At 49.1% G+C, this 19,872-nt stretch overlaps 2 protein-coding genes across 4 annotated transcripts; one reads left to right on the forward strand and one right to left on the reverse strand.

Moving 5' to 3' along the window:
- The first annotated feature begins 10,099 nt into the window (after positions 1 to 10,099).
- On the forward strand, positions 10,100 to 14,948 carry Septin1 (septin 1). 3 transcript variants are annotated; one of them, XR_004386840.1, is made up of 12 exons: positions 10,100 to 10,142; positions 10,323 to 10,413; positions 10,502 to 10,588; positions 10,838 to 10,961; positions 11,574 to 11,708; positions 11,802 to 11,919; positions 12,455 to 12,556; positions 12,667 to 12,763; positions 12,973 to 13,138; positions 13,372 to 13,462; positions 13,567 to 13,747; positions 14,860 to 14,948. XR_004386840.1 is itself a non-coding variant. In XM_032892586.1 (11 exons), the coding sequence occupies exons 1-11, from the start codon at positions 10,140 to 10,142 to the stop codon at positions 13,651 to 13,653; spliced, it is 1,101 nt and encodes a 366-aa protein (XP_032748477.1). In that variant the 5' UTR covers positions 10,100 to 10,139; the 3' UTR covers positions 13,654 to 13,926. The 3 variants fall into 3 exon arrangements, 2 of the variants coding, with proteins under 2 accessions (XP_032748477.1, XP_032748478.1); XM_032892586.1 differs by lacking the exon at positions 14,860 to 14,948 and having other exon boundaries at positions 13,567 to 13,926; XM_032892587.1 differs by lacking the exon at positions 14,860 to 14,948 and having other exon boundaries at positions 10,142 to 10,229; positions 13,567 to 13,926.
- Positions 14,082 to 19,399, reverse strand: Mylpf (myosin light chain, phosphorylatable, fast skeletal muscle). Its single transcript, XM_032892588.1, has 7 exons — positions 19,319 to 19,399; positions 15,437 to 15,529; positions 15,133 to 15,208; positions 14,853 to 14,957; positions 14,685 to 14,763; positions 14,394 to 14,442; positions 14,082 to 14,280 (listed from the first exon to the last, which is right to left on the reverse strand). Exons 2-7 carry the CDS (start codon positions 15,470 to 15,472, stop codon positions 14,176 to 14,178), a joined length of 450 nt encoding a protein of 149 aa, XP_032748479.1. The 5' UTR covers positions 15,473 to 15,529; positions 19,319 to 19,399; the 3' UTR covers positions 14,082 to 14,175.
- Positions 19,400 to 19,872: the final 473 nt, after the last annotated feature.

The raw sequence follows: 19,872 nt of genomic DNA on the forward strand, positions 1-19,872 counted from the left end.
TTGGTACATAGACCAGGCTCATCTAGAATCCACAGAGATCTCTGTGCCTCTGCCTTCCTAATGCTCTGAGTAAAGACATTGGTTACCACATGTAAGACTCAAGAAAAGCCCACTGAGTCCTGTGTCCAGGATGTCCCACTCACAGACACAGAGACGGAGATCGATGTAACAAACAAGAGGTTTTCCTAGTCCAGTACACTAGGGTTGTTCTGCAACCGAGGCAGAGGCGACCCCCGGGAACAAAGGCACATACATTTTATACCATTTTAGGGGTACAAATTACATCAGTAAGGTTACAGTCTAAACTTATTGGCTTAGCATATTGACCTTTAAATCTATTGGCTAGTAAGTATGACATACATTCAAGCTCCGGCAGGGAGACATCTTTGGCCCTGTAGGGGGGGTAGTGGGAGATCCCGCCCCTATTGTGGTTGTGGCACTTCTAGAATGGGGTGTTTACTCAGCAAATTCTTGTGGGGCTCCCCCAGAAGTGCCCAACACCTGATGTTTTCTAAGATAGCTTTTGTCTGCTTGACCTCCACATTACACACACACACACACACACACACACACACACACGTGCTATCTTTAGGGTTTAAAAGGAATTTATCACTTTATTTACATGAGTGTTTTGCCTGTATATACATCTGTGCACTACGGGTATGCCCGGTGTGCTCAGAAGCCCACCGTAGACTCCCTAGATTCAGAATTAGTGATGGTTGGGCACCACCCGTGTGGGTGTTGGGAACTGAACTTGGGTCCTCTGCAAGAGCAGTGAGTGCTCTTAACCACTGCACCATCTCTCCAGCCTCTATTTTTAGTTTTTTTGAGACATCTCTACACTGATTTCCATAGTGGCTGTACCAGTTCACACTCTCCGTTTCTCGATGATAACCATCTGACTGGGGTGAAATGAAATATCTGTTAATTTATTGGTGTGTGTGTGTGTGTGTGTGTGTGTGTGTGTGTGTGTGTGTGTGTGTGTGTGATGGAAAGGACACGCCAAGGCATGCTGGGAACTCAGAGGACAACTTTACGGAGTTGTCTTTCTCCACTCATATTTTTGTGGGTCCCAGGGGTTGAACTCCCTGCGAGCAGCGAGTATCACTCTCCTGCCCTCCTCCAAGCAGCTTTCATTTGCGTTTCCTTGATGGCTAGGATGCTGGGCACTTTTAAGAGTATTTATTAGTGGGGTTGGGGATTTAGCTCAGTGGTAGAGCACTTGCCTAGCAAGCGCAAGGCCCTGAGTTCGGTGCCCCAGCTCCGGAAAAAAAAAAAAAAAAAAAAAAAAAGAGTATTTATTGGCATTTGTATTTCTTCTTTTGAGAACAGCCTGCTTAGTGCATTCTTCTGTGTGTTGACTGGCAGTTTTGGGGCTTAATATTTAGAGTGCTCTGTCTCTATAACCGGATCGTCTCTGAGGTGCCAGCTCTCGAATAATGACATGGAGATCTTTTATAAATTATGAAAGCTTGGCCTTAGGTTGTTCCTAACTAGCTCTTATAATGTAGTTAACCCGTTTACTCTAAGTTCTGGTTACCTCTCCTTTAGTCCCAATGTTTGCTTCTCCCTCCGTGTCTTACTGGCAAATCTCCTGCCTTAGACTCTCAAGAGTTCCTAGCTCTGCCTGGAAGTCCCGCCCATTCTCTCCTGCTTTGCTATAGGCTGTTCAGCTCTTGATTAAACCAATCAGAAGGTGATGGAGAAAGTTTACAAAACACTGCGGCAGGTGATGCTTCATACTAATACAAAGACAGCCTTTACTCAGTGCTGAAAGAGATCACCCTAACTTCCTCTCTCCCACCCTCACTTTCTCTGTCCCTCCGTCCCTCCCCTCCATCGTCCCCACTACACTCCATAGGTGTGCGTGCATGCCTTCCTCTGTGGCTCTCTGCCCTACTCTTTTGAGACATGCTCTCTGATTGAACCTAGAATGTGCCGTTTGCCAGCCAGCCAGCCTCAGTGATCTTCCTGTCTCTGCCCTGCCCTCTCTCCAGCACTGTGTGTGTGTGTGTGTGTGTGTGTGTGTGTGTGTGTGTGTGTGTGTGTGCGCGTGTGCGCGCGCGCTTGCTTTCCACCTACTGTTGGAACGGAGGCTTTTACCTACTAGACCATTTTGCCAGTCCAAAAAGCACACGAGTGCCACCAATCTGAACTCTGGTCCTCATGCTTGCACAACAAATGTTTTAACCACGGAGCCGTCTCCCTGTCTGCCTCCAGAGTGCTGGTATTAAAGGTGTACCATTTCCTATTGTTTGTCTTGTTTTATTTTGAGACAGGGTCTCACTATATAGCTGTCCTGGAACTCACTATGTACACCAGTCTGACCACAAGATCTGTCTGGGTCCTCTGGGAGAGCAACTGGTTTTTGTTTTTAAGATTTATTTATTAAATATAGGTATACTGTAGCTGTCTTCGGACACACCAGAAGAGGGCATCAGATCCCATTACAGATGGTAGTGAGCCACCATGTGGCTGCTGGGATTTGAACTCAGGACCTCTGGAAGAGCAGTCAGTGCTCTTAACCACTGAGCCATCTCTCCAGCCCTAAGCTGGTGTTCTTAACCTCTGACCCATCTCTTCCACCTCATGATTTTTTTTTTTTTTTGAGATAGTGTTGTATAACTTCAGCTAGTCTGGTATTCACTATGTATCCCAGGCTAGTCTCAAATTTTGGACAATCTCCCTGCCTCAGCCTGCCCAGTGCTCAGATTATAGGTGCAAGACACTGCAACCGGCTACATTTTGCTTTTTGAAACTATTGAATCCCTCACTGAGGAAAGGAGACCTGCTTATATAAAGGATAGCTGGGACTTGGAAATCAGCTGGACATATTCATGGAGGATGAGAATAAGAAGAGTCTAGATTTCTTTCTTTACTTCTCTCACTCTCTATAATTTAATTTAATTTAATCTAAAGACAGGTCTCATATGCACCTCAGATTGGCTGGGGACTTGAAATGCCCTGGCCTCAGCATCCCTAAGTACTAGGATTGCACACAAGTACAGACATTCATAGCCTGTTCTTTCCACTTTCTGTCTCTCCCTTCCTCCCTTCCTCCCTTCCCTCTCAGTGCCAGGAATAGAATCCAGGGTGTCACGCTTCACACTCCAGCTCCCCACAAGTCTGCTCTGTCTGATAAGAAATAAAGGGGAGGGATAGCGGTGTCGCGTGGAAGGATATAATTACCCCTTTTTTTTTTTTTTTTTTTTTAAAGATGGAAGGATATAAGTACACTGTAGCTGTCTTCAGATTCGGATCCTTTTACAGATGGTTTGAGCCACCATGTGGTTCTAATTGAACTCATGACCTCTTGAAGAGCAGTCGGGTGCTCTTAACCGCTGAGCCATCTCTCCAGCCCTAATTACCCCTTTCTTTTACTTGCATCTAAGTACGGTTTCTCTGCCAACACTGTCATCATGGCTGCTGCAAGTCACGCTCACGGCTGTCTCTCTCCTCAATGACTGTGATGCTAACTTAATTCCCGCTTTGTTGTCTGGGACGTCAGAGGTTCTCACAGAAGAGCAGTTCCTAGCTGTAGCTGATACCCCACTGTACCGCTGAGCTTGTGAGAGAATGAGCGACTTCTGTGAACTCATATCATACCCTAGGCACTGTTCTGAGCGTTTCATGTGTGCACTAGCCTATATGCTAACAATTTCATTAAGCGTGGTCTTGTTTTGTTTTGTTTTTCTCCAAGACAGGGTTTCTCTATGTAGCCCTCGATGTCATGAAACTCATTCTATAGACCAGGCTGACCCTGAACTTAGAAATCCACCTGCCTCTGCCTTCAGAGTGCTGGGATTAAAGGGATGTGACACCACCACCCAGTTTTCATTATGTCTTTATGGGGGGCAATTATTAATGAACCCACTGAATAGATATAGAAATGGAGTCACTGAGGTGTTACAGAAAGATGTCCAGGGTGACACAGCCCTGAATGACCAGTTTTGCCTTCATCGTATTGGCCTGTAGGTGAGTCTGTTGGGGTATATTCTTGATAATGATTGATGTGGAAGGATAGGAGGGCCTGAGGAACTGTCTTACTGTTCTATTGCTGTGAAGAGATACCTTGACCAAGGTAACTGATAAAAGAGAGAATTCAGCTTTGTGGATTCTGTTCATGGCCATCATGGTGTGTAGTGTGTTGCCTGCCAGCCAGCCAGGCATGGCACTGGAGCAGTAACTTAGAGTTTACATTTGATCCACAAGCAGCAAATTGGCCTGGCCAGGGCTTTCAAAATCTCAGAACTCACTTTCATTGACACACCTCCTCCCACAAGACCACACCTCTTCCCACAAGGCCACACCTACTCCCACAAGGCCACACCTCCTAATCCTTCCTTAATAGTCCACCAACTGGGAACCAAACATACAGATATATGAGTTTATTGGGGTCCTTCTTATTCAAACCACCAGAGGTGTATCAGATAGCAAGCTGTGCCTTTAGTCCCTGCACTCAGGAGGCAGGGGCAGGTAGATGTGTGTGATTTCAAGGCCAGCTTGGCCTGCATAGTGAGTTTCAGGATGCCAGAGCTCCATAGAGAGACCCTGTCTTAAATTCAAAATCAAAACAAAAGTGAAGACACAGAAACAGCAAAAGGAAAAGAAAGGAAAGAAAAACAAACAAACTGAGTGAGCCTGGAGCGGCTTCTCCACGGCCTCTGCTTCAGCTCCTGCCTTCCAGCCCTGCCCTGTGTGAGTTCCTGACTTGACCTCCCTCAAAGGTGGCTGTGGTTGGGACATACAAGCCAAATTCACAGCCCAGGACCTGTGTCCTGTGAATATGGCAAGAGTCTTCAATCCCGTTGACAGGTAAGGAGCAAAGAGCTCCTTCCTCTCTCTGTGTGTGTGTGTGTGTGTGTGTGTGTGTGTGTGTGTGTATGCCTACAATCACATGCGTGTGCATGGGAATTGAACCAGGGTCCTCACTAATACTAAACAAGAAACCCCATCATTAGCCAGGTGTGGTAGCACCTATCCCAGCACCCAGGAATCAAGGCAGGAGGTTAATGGTTTCTCCATAGCGAGACTGAGCAGTGACTCTGTTGTGCTGTACCTGCTACCCTGAGGCGGTTTTTCTAAGGTTATGTAAGGAGAATAGTGCCAGATAGGTGGCTGCACTAGTAATTGGGTATGCACAGGATAGCTGAGGATGCAACTCCATCATAAGGAACTGCAATGCCCAGCATCCACAAGACTCTGGAATCCATCCCAGAACCCTCCCCAACCCTCTAAAATCATTATGTGTCTTTGAGATGTGTGTACATGAATGTGCAGGTGTGGGTACCCACGTGTGTGTGCAGAGGCCAGACCTGGTGTGTCCTTATTGCTCTCACATTATTGCCTTGAGACAGGGTCTGACACTGAACTGGATCCTTGCCCCCGCTGGCTAACAGACTCCGAGGACTCACTTGTCTCCACTGCCCAGAGTTGCTATGATGCCAAATCCCGAAGCCCGAAGCACTGGGTCTTTGACACAGAGTGCCCGTATCAACAGGACACGTTCACACAGGACTCCACTTACTCTTTACGCATTCATTCGAGGCTCCCCGTACTCCGCACAGCATTGGGGCATACCTGTGATCCAAGAATTTGAGAGGCAGAGGATCACAGCAAGCCTGAGGCCAGGCTGGGCTACATACTGATATCCTATCTCACATAAGACAACCACCGCAACAAAATACCAAAATAAAACAAACAACAAACCCATCAATATGCACAGCCACAACAACTGAAAAGAAAGACACTTTGAACATGCTATTGAGGCCACCTTAGACACGGATAGGGGACGGAGGGAGCTGAATGGTAGACAGGCTCCTGGAGACTGTCTCAGTCACTGTTCTACTGCTGTGAGGAGACACCATGACCAAGGCAACTCTTATAAAAGAAAACATTGGGGCTGGAGAAAGGGCTCAGTGGTTAAGAGCACTGACTGCTCTTCCAAAGGTCCTGAGTTCAATTCCCAGCAACTACATGGTGGCTCACAACCATCTGTAATGGGATCTGATGCCCTCTTCTGGTGAGTAAAGGACAATGCAGTCATATACATTAAATCTTTAAGAAAAAAAAAAAGAAAACATTGAACTGGGTCCTGGCTTACAGTTTCAGAGGTTCAGTCCATTGTCATCCTGGCAGGAAACCTGGAGGCAGGCAAGGTACTGGAGAAGAAGCTGACAGCTACATCCTGATCCACAGAGAGAGAGTGATGCTCTGCATAGTGTGGGCTTTTTTACCCTCATTAGCCCACCCCCAGTAACACACTTCCTCCAACAAGGCCACACCTTCTAATCCTTCTCAAATAGTGCCACTCTCTGAGGACTAAGCATTCGACTATATGAGCCTATGGAGGCCATGCTTAGTCAAACCACCACACTTTATAACAGGAAATCACAGACCGGGTGGCATAAACAACAGACGCTTATATTCTCATAGTTCTTCAGATTGGAATTCCAAGATCAAGGTGTAAGCAGGGTCAGTATCTAGTGAGGCTCACTCCTTGAGTTGCAGATAGCCACTTTCCTGCTATAGCTTTACCGAGTCTTTCTATGTACATGGGTGGGGAGGAGCATATTTTCCCCTCTTATAAGGACATTAGTTCTATTTGATTAAGCCACCAAACTTGGGCTGGAGAGATGGCTCAGAGGTTAAGAGCACCCGACTACTCTTCCAGAGGTCCTGAGTTCAATTCCCAGCAACCACATGGTGGCTAACAACCATCTGTAAAGAGATCTGATGCCCTCTTCTGGTGTGTCTGAAGACAGCTACAGTGTACTTATATATAATAAATAAATAAATAAATAAAGCCACCAAACTTAATCACCTCTTTTCTTACTCTATATGCAAATATAGTCACATAGGGCTTCAATGTATAAATGGGGGAGAGGAGCAGAGTCATAAAGTCCAGTCCATAGTTAGAGACTAAAAAGGAATATAGTAAATAAAGCAAAAAGAAATAGAGAAGCCAGGCTAGACTACACAGGCCTGTAATCCCAGCATTAAGAATATGGAGACAAGAGAATGGGAAGTTGGGCTGGAGAGATGGCTCAGTGGTTAAGAACACTGTTCTTCCTAGAGGTCCTGAGTTCAATTCCCAGCAACCACATGGTAGCTCATCACCATCTGTAGTCAGATCTGGTGCCCTCTTCTGGCCTTCAGGTATACATGCATTTATTTTAAAAAATAGGGGTTGGGGATTTATCTCAGTGGTAGATCACTTAAGGCCCTGGGTTCGGTTCCCAGCTCCAAAGGAAAAAATAAATAAAATAAATACTTTTTTAAAAAAGAGAAAGAGAGAACAACGGAAAGTTCTAGGCCATCCTGGGATACTTAGGGAGACACTAAAATAGTATTAAATTGGAGGGTGAGCAGGTTCCAGATCATAGGGTCTTGTAGACTATAAGATGACTAGTTTTTAAAGTTCAGAGGAGTTTATTTCCATGCCCAAGGTCACCCAGCTCAAATGTTACGAAGTTTATAGGTCATAGACAACCTGGAATGGTCCTGAGGACTTGCTAAAATACACGTGGTGTATTTCCTTTTACCTTGAGAAAGCTGGAGTTGAGAGAGGTCAAATGACTTGCTCAAGGTCACACAGCAAGACAGGGGTACATCTGGACTTTGTGGGGGCTTCCTTCTGACCCCAAAGCAAAAGTCTTTATTTATGTTCAGCAGACTTTTAGCCTTCATTCTGCCTAACTTCATTTATTCATTCTTTTTTGTTTTGTCTTTTTCAAGACAGGGTTTTTCTGTGTAGCCCTGGCTGTTCTGGACCTCACTCTGTAGATGAGGCTGGCCTCAAACTCAGAGATCCACCTGCCTCTGCCTCCTGAGTGCTGGGATTAAAGGAGTGAGCCACCATCCAGCCCATTTATTCATCTCCTGTGCACATGCGCCTAAGAAACAAAGTGTTATGGAGCACCCAGAACGTACAAATTAGGAAGACATAGCCCCTATTCCCAGGGCATCAGACACAGACACCTACCTAGGCCAATGTGAGCATGGAGGGGCCTGAGAAAGATGTTAGTTTAAAACAGAAAAGGCTCTGTCCAAGTCAGTGGAGGAAGGTTTCACTGCAGAACTGGTGCAGAGGAAGAAGTTAGAGCTGATAGTATAGCTCAGTGGTAGAGCCCTGCCTGGTGTGCTGGCTTGAATTAAAATGTCATCCATGAGCGTTTGCCCCAGTCGCACTGCTTGGGGAGGTGGGGCAACCTTGCTAGAGGAAGTACATCTAGACGGCTCCAGAGGTGGGCTTTGGATGTCTGTAGCCTGTCCCAACTTCCAATTCACTCTCTTTGTTTTTCAGTGGTTGAAAGTGTGATTTCTTAGCTTCTTGCCCTGGCTAACCGCTACCATACCCTTAATGATAGTCTCTTATCCCCCCGGAACCATGAAACAAAATAAAAATCCTTTCCTCTATAAAGTACTCTTGGTCATACAGTTTTGATCACAGCAACAGAAAGTGGCTGATACACTCGACCTGCTCAGGATTCCAGCCCCAGCCCTGCCAGGGTGAAGGTGGAAGCTTAGAGGCTGGAGAGACAGCCCAGTGGTTACGAGCACTGGTTGCTCTTCTGGAGGACCTGGGTTCAATTCCTACCAGCCACATGGTAGCTCACAGCTGTTTGTAACTCCAGTTCCAGGGCATCTGAAGTCCCTTCTGGCTTCCGTGGGCACCTATGTGGTCATTACATGCTTGTGGTACACGGACATATGTGCAAGCAAATACCTATACAAATAAAACAATAAAATAAAAGACCCTTTAAAAGGGCTTCAGAGATGGCTCAGCGGTTAACAGCACTGGCTGCTCTCCCAGAGGTTCTGAGTTCAAATCCCAGCAACCACACGGTGGCTCACAACCATCTGTAATGGGAACCGATGCCCTCTTCTGGATGTGTGTCAAGACAGATCACTCATATACATCATATACATAAAAATAAATAAATTAATTAAATTTCAGCCACAGATGCTTGAAGAGTGAGTGAGATAGGTCATCAGGCAAAGAAGGGCAAACCTTGCCCACCAGGCCAGAGTACAGACTGTATTCTGGTATCACCAGCCTAGTGGGGCGGCAGAGGTGGGGTGGGGGGCTCTTGAGTTTGAGTTGGGACTTCCTGGGTCTGGACCTTGAGGGTCTTTCTGATAGTTATAACCCGATACCAGCGGTGGTGGCACACACCCGTAATCCCAGCACTGGACAACCAGAGAGGAAGGCAGGGCAAGGCAGATAACGAGCTAAAGGCCATCCTAGACTGCAAAGTGAGTTTGAAGCCAGCCTAGGCTACGCGAGATCCAGTCTCAAAAACAAAACAACTACAATTCAGGTTCCCTGACACAGGCCTGTAATCCTAGGTTTCAGGAGGCCAAAGTGGTAGGTTTGCAAATTCAAGGCCTGTCTGGATAGGCAGTAAGACCGGTCCTGTCTCAAAATATCCAAAATCCGTTGGGAGCTGGGAGTGCAGAGGATTTAAGCATGGCCGTACCCATGACTTGACTTCAGTTCAGGTATTCCCACCCTCCAAAAGGGAGCTGGGAGCTGTTAGTCAGGGCTACCTCCAATCCTACCATTTTTATTTTTTTGCTCACACCCCGGGAGCTTTTTTTTCTTCTTTCAAATCATCTTGCTAAACCCTTATCAGACGTGCAAAGGAGAGCACCTTGCTTCCTTTCTTTCTGTCCATACCCACCTCTCCCCATGATGATGGGGGCTGTGCTGGGGCTCGGCTTGTGGAGAATGAAGGGGCTGAGGCTGCGTACAGGGCGATAAGAAGAGGTGCATCAGGGCTGTGCGCTGGCTTATCAATTAAGACTGTGCTACTCTTACAGAGGACCTCAATTCAGTTCCCATCGTCTATGTCAAGCAGTGCACGGCTACCTGTGACTCCAGGGCCAGGGGATCAGATGCCCTGCTCTGGCCTCCACTCGTGCACACAAATTCCTGCTCCCCAAATAATTAAAAATAAAATCTTTGAACTAAAAGAAAAGGGATGCGCCTGGGTTTCTCACCTCTCTTTGAGCAGCTCAGCTTCCTGCACTGCCCCCTCCCTCACTTCACCCCCCCTTTGTTTGACACATTCAACTTCCTGCCCTACCAGAGGAAGTGGGGAGCAATACCAGGTGCAACGACAACCAGCAGAGCCATGGTGAGTTCTCTGAGATCTTGGGCCCAGGATCTAGGCATCTGGGGCCAGCCTTCTCCCCGAGGGCCCCCAATTCAAAGTTAACCCACAGTAAGTGGACTTGCTAGCTTTTGGGCTCCAGTGGTACTGGGGCGTTCCCTGCCGCGCCCAGGAACCTCATACTGTCTCTCTTTACCCCCACAGGACAAGGAATATGTGGGCTTTGCTGCCCTACCCAACCAGCTGCATCGAAAGTCTGTCAAGAAGGGGTTTGACTTCACACTCATGGTGGCAGGTCTGTGGGTTCTGGAGAGAGACTCAGAGGGTGGTGATGTTCTCATGGCCGCCCCCCCGTCTGACCAGTGGGCCTGTTCTGTGCACAGGGGAGTCAGGCCTGGGGAAATCCACCCTCATCAACAGCTTGTTCCTCACCAACCTCTATGAGGATCGTCAGGTGCCAGATGCCAGTGGTAAATCTACTCCTTGCCTCCTCCCCTGCAGGCTGCCCACTCATTGCTGTCCTGGTCATCCCTCTATCGTGTCCCAGGCCTCTTCCTGTGTCATCAGGCTGTGTTCTTTTTCTTTCTATCTGGGGACTTTGATGGTCACTGGTTTTCTCTGAGACTGTTTCCTCCCCTGAAAAACACATGGGGGCAGCTGCGGCACGAGGAATGGAATCCTGCTTCAGAGCCTCATGCAGCCAACTTCTGTCTCCATAGCTCGCACCACACAAACTCTGACCATTGAGCGCCGGGGTGTGGAGATTGAGGAGGGAGGTATCAAGGTGAAGTTGACCTTGGTGGACACACCTGGCTTCGGGGACTCTGTGGACTGCTCAGACTGGTGAGGAGGGGAGGGAGAGGAGCTAAGCCTCTCTTCCACTATGGAAGAGCAGGGGTCAGTTGTAGGTTGTCATATAGGCACTTGACTTTAAAGGAGGTGCCTGTTTCTGGTAACAATCTGGCCCAAAGTATCCAGTGTTTCTTGTTTTGAGACAAAGTTTCTCTATGTCCCTCAGGGACCTCAAATTCACTGTGTAGCGCAGACTGTCCTGAAGCTCAAAGTCCTCCTCATGGGATTACAAGTTTATGCATGCCTGGCTTATTCAGTGCTTCTGTTGTCATCGTGGCTTGTTTTGTTTTGTTTGTTTTCTGTTTTTGTTTTTTTGTTTGTTTGTTTGTTTTTTTTGAGATGGTGTCATATTAGCCCAAACTGGCCTGGAACTCACTATGTAGGCCATGTTGGCCTCAAATGTGGCAATCCTCCTGCTTCAGCTTCCTGAGTGCTAAGATTACAGGTGTGCAGCCACCACATTTCTTGATGTTCCGTTGCCAGCTGTCCCTGATGGCTTTGGTTAGGAACAAAGAAATTACTTTGCGCTGCACAGCCCTGGCTAGCTTCATCCTGTCCCCTGCCCTGTGATCTCAGACTACATATCTCCTCTCCACACTGCAGCTGGCTGCCTGTGGTTCGCTTCATCGAGGAGCAGTTTGAGCAGTACCTCAGGGACGAGAGTGGCTTGAACAGGAAGAACATCCAAGATTCTAGAGTCCACTGCTGCCTCTACTTCATCTCACCCTTCGGCAGGGGGTCTGGATAGCATCCTGGGAAGTGGGATGGTGCGGAGGCTGGAGAAAGCTCAGTACTTGAAACTCAGTCCTGACCAATCAATTCCTGATACAGGCTCCGGCCCCTAGATGTGGCTTTCCTCCGGGCCGTGCACGAGAAAGTCAATATCATCCCGGTCATCGGCAAAGCAGATGCCCTGTTGCCTAGGGAAACTCAGGTCCTTAAGCAGAAGGTATGGCTGACTGTGTGAGTGACTGGCAAGGACCACTAAGTGACATCAAATACCATGTCGGAATCTCATCTGTCTTGACTTTTTTTTTTTTTAATCTTGGAGTGGCCTTTTAAGAGCAGGAGTCATTAGGCTAGATAGGGGTGGAGTGAGCAAAGTTGTGTATGAACGTGCCACAAGCAGCCATGTCCCTAACAGCTCAGAACAGAATGATCATATAGCCCTAGAACTAGATGTTTGACTCTGAGGAAAGGGGGAAGGCCACCCCAACTCCTGCCATCTCTTTGTGATAGTGACGATTGCCTGTATCACTGTCTTTAAAGTGCTTCCCCACTGTACCACTCCCTAGGATCTTGATATTTGTCCTATCTGAGTTTCTCACCATCACATTTCTGAGGCTTTGATTTTGGTCATCTTGTGTGACCATTTCTCAACATCATATCATTCTTTCTTCCTGATCACCCCACTATACCCCACTGTCTCTGGCCATGCAATGTCTGAGGGTCATACCTCCGTTTTTCCCTCTATCTGCTCTGAGATCCGGGACCAGTTGAAGGAGGAGGAGATCAACATCTATCAGTTTCCAGAATGTGACTCTGATGAAGACGAAGAATTCAAGAAGCAAAATGAAGAAATGAAGGTTTGACAGGTGGCGGTGGAAAGGGCAAGGAAGCAGGAAGTGGAGGTGAAAGCTGAGAAAGAGGGTTAAGCCCAGGATGAGCCAACGTGACTCTGACTCCCGTCCCTTAGGAAAACATCCCTTTCGCAGTCGTTGGTTCGAGTGAAGTGGTGAGGGACGGAACCCGACCAGTGAGGGGACGCCGCTATTCCTGGGGTACCGTGGAGGGTAAGGCCAGGCATGCTTTGAGAGCAGCGAGGGAGCTCAGTCTGCATCCATATGTGAAGCTTGAGGCTCTAGTCTTGGGAGTTCCTAGAAGCCACAAGAAGGGTCCTTGGGCTGCAAATCGTGGGTCCCTCACTAGAATAGCGAAGTACTCCCAGAGAGCAGACCATAAGGGTGGAGTTGAACCAAAAGCTACCTGTTCCGCCCTCTAGTGGAGAACCCACATCACTGCGATTTCCTGAACCTGAGGCGGATGTTGGTGCAGACACACCTTCAGGATTTGAAAGAGGTGACCCACGATCTGCTCTACGAGGGCTACCGGGCTCGCTGCCTACAGAGTCTGGCTCGACCTGGGGCCCGGGATCGAGCCAGTCGCAGGTGAGAGCAGGGCTATTTTGGTGCTTCCATGGCGCCACCGTTTGGGCAAGCCTTGGTCCTGCTACCTTCTTAAGTCAGTTTCCCAGGTCCAACTAAGCCACTCCCACTTTGTCCCTAACCTCAGGGACAAGGCCCCGCCTCCTACACGCAGAATTGACCCTAAGGCTAGACTCATAATATCAGACCTCACCCTGTTTTCTGCACGCACACAATTTCTCCTTCTATCCTTTTAGCAAGCTTTCCAGGCAGAGTGCCACAGAGATCCCGCTGCCCATGTTGCCCCTGGCCGACACTGAGAAGTTGATTCGCGAGAAGGACGAAGAGGTGAGCAAGCACTTCTCTTTCCCTTTAATCAGTGCCCTAGAACGTCTTCTAGATCCCATTCCGGCCTTGCCGGGTCCCACAGCCTGCAATCTTGCTCCGCACAGCTGCGCCGCATGCAAGAAATGCTGGAGAAGATGCAAGCCCAGATGCAGCAGAGCCAGGCTCAGGGCGAGCAATCAGATGTGCTGTGAGATGCTCACCGCCGCCTATCCTAGCGTCTGCTCACCGCTAATCTGTCTCATCCCGGCTCTAGACTGCCCAGCGCCCAATCCGAAGACCCAGAGGGTAGGCCGGCCCTTGTACTTAAATCAGGTGCCTCCAATCCGGAAGTTTAAGGCCCAGCGAACTCCGCCTTCTATACTGTTCTGAGAGGACTGCCCTCCAAACGCCTAACGGCAGGTTCCACTTGGGTTTTAGCGTTCCTCCAAGTTCTCCATCTAATAAAACTGCTCCCTGCTTCCCCCCAGTTGCCCGAGTCTTCTTCCCAGCAGGAATGGAACTGCACTTTGGAGGCCTCCTGGCCACTAGTCATTCCACCTGTTAGCCACTCCTGTCTTGCTGGGCGGTGCTTCGGCCTCCCACCTGAGTTCGCGCGTGAACCCACTGAAATTGCCACCAATAAGAAACAAAGACCAGTTGAGTTTTATTGGGGGGTCAGGGTGAGAGTTGGTGCGGCTACAAGCCTATCTGGGTCTTCTGAGACCTTGGGTCCCCTATTCCTGGTCCTTAGCGTCACCGTGTGTGATGACATAGCAGATGTTCTTGTAGTCCACGTTGCCGCCCACATCTGGAGGGAAGGCTGCCCACATATTCTTGATCTGTAGGAAGACAGGAGTAGGTCTAGAACCGGTCTTCCGACTCCCACTGCTTTCCTCCCTTCCACTTCCTTCCACTCCGAGTCCTTTCCCTCCCTGGGCTCTCCCCTGCTCACCTCCTCTTGGGAAAATCGGTCGCACTGCGTGGTAAGCAGCTCCTCCAAGCTGAGAAGGTGACATTCAGGGAGGTGAGATTGGGTTCACTCTTGTTCCCATCAACCTTCCCTGAAACATGTTTGGCGCATCTCCCAAATGCTGTGTCCGCTTGTCTCGAATTTCTTCCCTTAGTTATTATGAAAATGTAACCTGGCCACCCAGACCCTATTGCTCACACGGTCTGTCAACCTGTCACCCTTATGCAAGGATTTTAGAAGCCTACAGTAGAGCCACTAGAGGGAGCCACTCACAATTGCTTTTTGATGGTGCCCTTCCCTTCTGGGTCCAGGACCTTGAAGGCTCCAGTGATCACATCCTCGGGGTCCGCACCTGCAGGGTCAGAGGGCACATGAGTCTAGCAAGTCCCTGAAGTTCTGGGAGGAGCAACTACGGTCTTGGACTGAGAGCCTTTTACTCACCCTTCAGCTTCTCCCCAAACATGGTCAGGAAGACAGTGAAGTTGATAGGCCCACTGGCTTCCTTCATCATGGCGTCGAGTTCCTCATTCTTCACATTGAGACGGCCTGAATGGGGTGAGCACCAGGGGTTGCAGTTGGGTGCTGGGGACCAGAGCTGTGCTTTCCATAAACTTATATCAGCTCATTCATTTTTCATCTGGGCAGATTAATGCCTGAAGCCACTGGATTCCCCTCCGATTCCATAGCTTTCAACATTTACAGATGGGAGTAGGGAGCTCACCCATGGCCGCAAAGGTGTCCCGAAGATCCTCCTTGTCAATAATGCCATCCCTGTTCTGATCAATTACAGTGAAAGCCTGTGGAAGGGTAGGGGTGGGGACAGATGAAGCCAGGAATTGGCCCAAGGCAGATCAGATTCTGGCCCTGAGCCAGCTGTCTCCCTCCACCCTTCCGCAGGGAGGGGAGGAATTCTAAACCCTCCTTCTCCCTCAACAGGTGCACTTTCTGGGGAGGAGGGGTGGGGAGGAGGGATGGAGAGGAGGGGTGGGGAGGAGGGTGGAGGGGCTTTCCTTAGCCTCTCTCACCTCCTTGAACTCCTGGATCTGAGTCTGGTCAAACATGGAGAAGACATTGGAGCTCCCTTCTGCTGCTGCCCTTCTCTTGGCCTTCTTGGGTGCCTGTGAGGGTAAAGGTTGAGCAGGAGAGTCTACAGGTCAGTTCATGTACCTCTCTCCTGGGAGCAACAAACCAGACTTTTGTTTCTGTTAAAGGGGGGTTCTCACCTAACCCTCAAACTTGCTACTTAACTGAGGATGACCTTGATCTGCTCATCTTGCCTCCATCTCTAACCTTGATTGTGCAAGTACCAGGGTTAGCATCTTGTGCAGCCACATCCTATTTTATTTGGTTGCTTGTGCACGCTAGGCTAACACAACCAACCGAGTTACATCCCGACCCCAATCTCCCCACCCCCTGTAGACACAGTCTCATGATTTAGCCCTGGGACCTATTATGTAGACCCAGGCTTTCCTTTGAGATTAAAGATATTCCTTACCACACCTGGCTTCTCCTCTTTTTCTTTTTTTTTTTTTTTTTTTTTTGCAACAGGGTCTCCTTACATCCTTACATTGCTCATGCTGGCCTTGAACTCCTGGACTCCAGTAACCCTACCTCCTCAGGCTTGAAAGTAGTTGAAATTATGGGCATACCCTCCATACCTAGTCAGATTAAGATTCAGAGTTCTCTGAGTCCCTTTTTCTAAAACAACTCTTCTTTTTCTTGGCACCTCTTGGCTAAGGGGCCTCATTTTGGCTGCATCTTTAAACTCCCAACTATAGCTCCCAGATCGCTTCATCCTGGCTGGCAAGTGCCCTTCTCAGGACCCTCCGCCTGCCAACTTGGCATCCATCATTGCTAGCTTAGTCTACTCGTTGACCCTAACTGAACCTCTAGTTTTCACTTACAAAATGTGAGCAGGGTCATCTCACTGGTCTGAGCACTTTAGGAAAGTACAGAAAGGGACGGAACAGACTTTGATCACGTCTACCCCCGACCCCCATACATCACGGCTGGATATCTGAGCATATTAACCTTGGCTGAACCCTTCAGCCCATCACTCTATCTGGCCTCATTCTGCTGCTAAGAGAGACAGTTCTCATTTTATCTGTAGCTGGAATAAGAAGCAACAACTTTTTTTTTTTGAAGGTGAGGCTATCCTGAGCTAACTCTGTGTGTGTGTGTGTGTGTGTGTGTGTGTGTGTGTGTGTGTGTGTATTGGGGGGGGGTCTTCACTTACCATGTCTTAGATCCTCTGAGGGCAAGGCAGTAGCTCCAGATGGAAAAAGGCAGAGAATCTGCTTGGGGCAGTTCTTCTGGGGTTATATAGTCCTGCCCCTTAACATACTGTGGTAACCTTAGCCCTGTGGATACCCACCCCAGATACTAAAATAGCCCAGCTCAGGGGCCTCTCCTTTCTTGGAGGCCTGCAGCAGCTGGAGTCCAGGAAGGGAGGGGGGAGGAGGTCTTGGGATGCAAGTCTGTTAGGACCTAGGTAGGAAGGGATGTTCTTTCTCCCAAAAGGGGACTGCAGTGTGCCAGAATTCAGAGGGGCTCATGGAAGCCCACAGTTCTGGAAGAGATGAACCGGATGTTTGAGCCCCTGAGGGGCTAGGCATAGATCTAAACTCAGTAAGCACTTATTGCCAACAGACAGTATGCTTGGTTTTGTGGGTTCACTTTAGCAAGCAAGCAGGCAGGCAAATGACAACAGCAAAACTCAGCAGAAAGCTAAGGAAGTGAGTTAAGTGAGGGCTTGCGAGCAGACATGCAGACAGAAGGTGCAGCTCATGGGCAAAGGCCAGGACAGTGAAAGTCAGCTGTTGGGCTTGCAAGAACTGTGATGGGGCTGCATGTTAAGGTTGGTGACCAAATACTGTGGGGTTCCCAACAACAAGTGGAGACAATGGTGAACTTGGATAGGCTTGAAGCAAGAGAGGTTTAGATAGGCTTCTTGCAGGACCTCAGAGGAGAAAACACAAAGACCCCAACGACCCTCTCCCACATAAAATAACCAGTGGCTTCTCCCTTCTGGGGAGAAGCTAGCTTGGCTGACATTGTGACTTTCATAATGTTCTGGGCCTCAGTGGCCCATGTTGCTCTATGAAGTGGAAATCTAGAGAAATAGCAGTAGAGGAAACCCCAGGTTGGCAACGATACACATCTCCTCCTGCTCCCTTTAGGACCTGATGTCCTGAGGAATGTGTCCCCTCCCTTCCCGTCCTCCAGTCCATGCCAATGCCACTAAGACATTTTCTTTTCTGGGCACTGGGACCCAGCCACCTGTTGTCTCTAAGAAGAGAGAAGGAGCCACCCTAAACTTAGCAGCTGCCCTTGGCCTTCTGCATGGCCCCTCCCGGCTTTAGTTGGCAGTTGTTTTGCCTTATATGGGTACCATGGGGGGCTACGTCATGGAGGAGCCCACTCATTAGTGGATTCTAGGAGGTGAGAAAGACTCCAAAAGGGAATGGGATTTGGGGAGTTCTCAGGAAACTTGAATCAAATGGAAGACAGAGAAGCTTTAAAAAGAAGATCTGACAGGTCCTCACGGGGTCTGGCTCTGAGGTGGGAGCAGGAAAGTGAGATGACAAGACTGAGGAGCTTCAGAACTCAAAAGACAACAAGGACTAGGGAAATTGAGAGCTAGGTCTCACTAGAATTCTGAGAGTGGCAGATGCTTTATGGATTTGGTAGTCCACCCATCCTAGAGCTCAAGAAAACAGAGAACTGAGGAAGCAGAATTTAGAAGTTGTAAGGTTCCTGGTTCGGTGGTGGTGCAGGCCACAAAACTTAGGAGGCAGAGGCAGGCGGATCTCTGAGTTCGTTGTGGCCAGCATGATCTACAGAGTGCGTTCCAGGACAGCTATGCAAGGCCACACAGAGAAACCCTGTATTGGGAAAAAAAAAAAAAAAAAAACTTAAAAAAAAAGAAGGTTAGAGCTCATAAAGTCAGGTCTTGTGGTTTTGGTCTTGGGGCTACCTTGAGGGCTCATGAAGTTGGAGTCTAAGTTAGTAGCTAATGAGTAGTAAGAGAGGTGATAACAATAGGGCTTGGCTGTTCTTGAATCCCCCAAAGAACAGGAACACAGAACATATGGAGGCTTCATGGTATTGAGGATTCATGGATTTGGGTTCTGAGGTGGGGCCTCCACCCACACGCCCCGAGAGTGAAGTAGGACTCAGAGGTATAAAGTTTCAGAAATTTCAGCGTTTGGGGGAGAAGTTCAGTTTATATATGAGAACTTTGAGAAACCTGGTCTAAGTTCCTGCCTGGAGTTCAGAGAGATGAGTCTTTTAGAGGACTGACCATAGTCTAACTAGACACATAGTCTAACTACACAACTAGGTAGAGAGAACTGATGAGGGCACTGGGTTTGTGGTGCATCTCAGGAGCTGAATGAACTGGGGGCCTTTTGGAAACCCAAGAAGGCCAGCACGGCACTCTTATTGGCTTGGAGCCGCACCGACGCTCCAGGCCCTTTCTCAGTGATGTCCCCAGTTGTCACCTCTTCTCGCGCTTGTCTCTGGTTGTCACTGACTATTCTTGCTCTGGCACCGCCTGCTGGCAGCATCCCTGCCCCTCGAAGCTGAGAATGTTATCTATCTTCCTACCCTTATGCAAAGTGGAGAAAGACAGTCATTGGCTAACAAGTTAATCACAAATTAAGCCCGCCTCTCCCTAGTTGTCATTCTTTCCTGACCATCTCAGGAAGTCTAAGAATCCTTCGGCTCTTTCTATTGACTGTTGATGCTGTCATTACGGAAATAGACGTGATCGTCGGTCAATTTGACTGCCTAGCCCCCTTTTCATTGGTTCCCTTTTCACCATTTCCATTGGCTAACAAGTTCCTAGTCCCTGCCTCTTACTGCCCAGCACCAGCCTTATTCCCCGCCCTTCTGCGATCACTCACTCTTCAGTTGTGTTTATTGGCCTGGAGGCTCAGAATCCCTCTTTTCTATTGCTTGTTTTCTTCGTCCTGCCTCCGCCTTCTTCATTTCCTCTTTCTAGAATACCGACCCTCTTCCCGCCTCTAATCCCTCCCACCCTTCCATCGATTGGTTGGAACTCAATTTTCTCTCTCCCTATTATCTGTCTTGGTCCTACGAAGGGGGCGGGAGGTTAAAAAAAAAAGAGGGGCGCGGGAGGGCCTTCCCTCGCGCAGGCGTAGTTCGCCGAGACATTGGCGGCTCCTCAGCATCTGCGCAGGCGCGACGTCGGCAGCCGGCCCCTCGCAGGGAGGGGGCGGTGCGAGCGCGCGAGTAGGGTGAGAGGCCGGGAGACCCCTGCGCGAGCGCCGTCGACCCTTGCCCCGCCTGCGCGCGCCGCCCGCCGCCTGCCGCCCGGTCCCGCCCGCCCCCGGCGCGCGCCGAGCCGCGCCCTTCGCCCTCTCTGCAGCCCGGGCGGGCTGCTCCGGGCGGCCTGAGGGGCGGCGCCTTCTGCGGCCTCCCCGGCGGGGGGATGTGA

Source organism: Rattus rattus, chromosome 2 (assembly GCF_011064425.1).
Source record: "Rattus rattus isolate New Zealand chromosome 2, Rrattus_CSIRO_v1, whole genome shotgun sequence".
NCBI lineage: Eukaryota > Metazoa > Chordata > Mammalia > Rodentia > Muridae > Rattus > Rattus rattus.

Coding starts and splice junctions, on each gene's coding strand:
- Mylpf (XM_032892588.1), bottom strand. CDS start 15,472: ATGTTTGACCAGACTCAGATCCAGGAGTTCAAGGAG. Junction 14,958..15,132: donor GGACACCTTTGCGGCCATGG/GTGAGCTCCCTA, acceptor CACCCCATTCAG/GCCGTCTCAATGTGAAGAAT. Junction 14,281..14,393: donor ACCGATTTTCCCAAGAGGAG/GTGAGCAGGGGA, acceptor GTCTTCCTACAG/ATCAAGAATATGTGGGCAGC.
- Septin1 (XM_032892586.1), top strand. Junction 12,764..12,972: donor TTCCTGGGGTACCGTGGAGG/GTAAGGCCAGGC, acceptor TCCGCCCTCTAG/TGGAGAACCCACATCACTGC. Junction 13,139..13,371: donor CGGGATCGAGCCAGTCGCAG/GTGAGAGCAGGG, acceptor CTATCCTTTTAG/CAAGCTTTCCAGGCAGAGTG.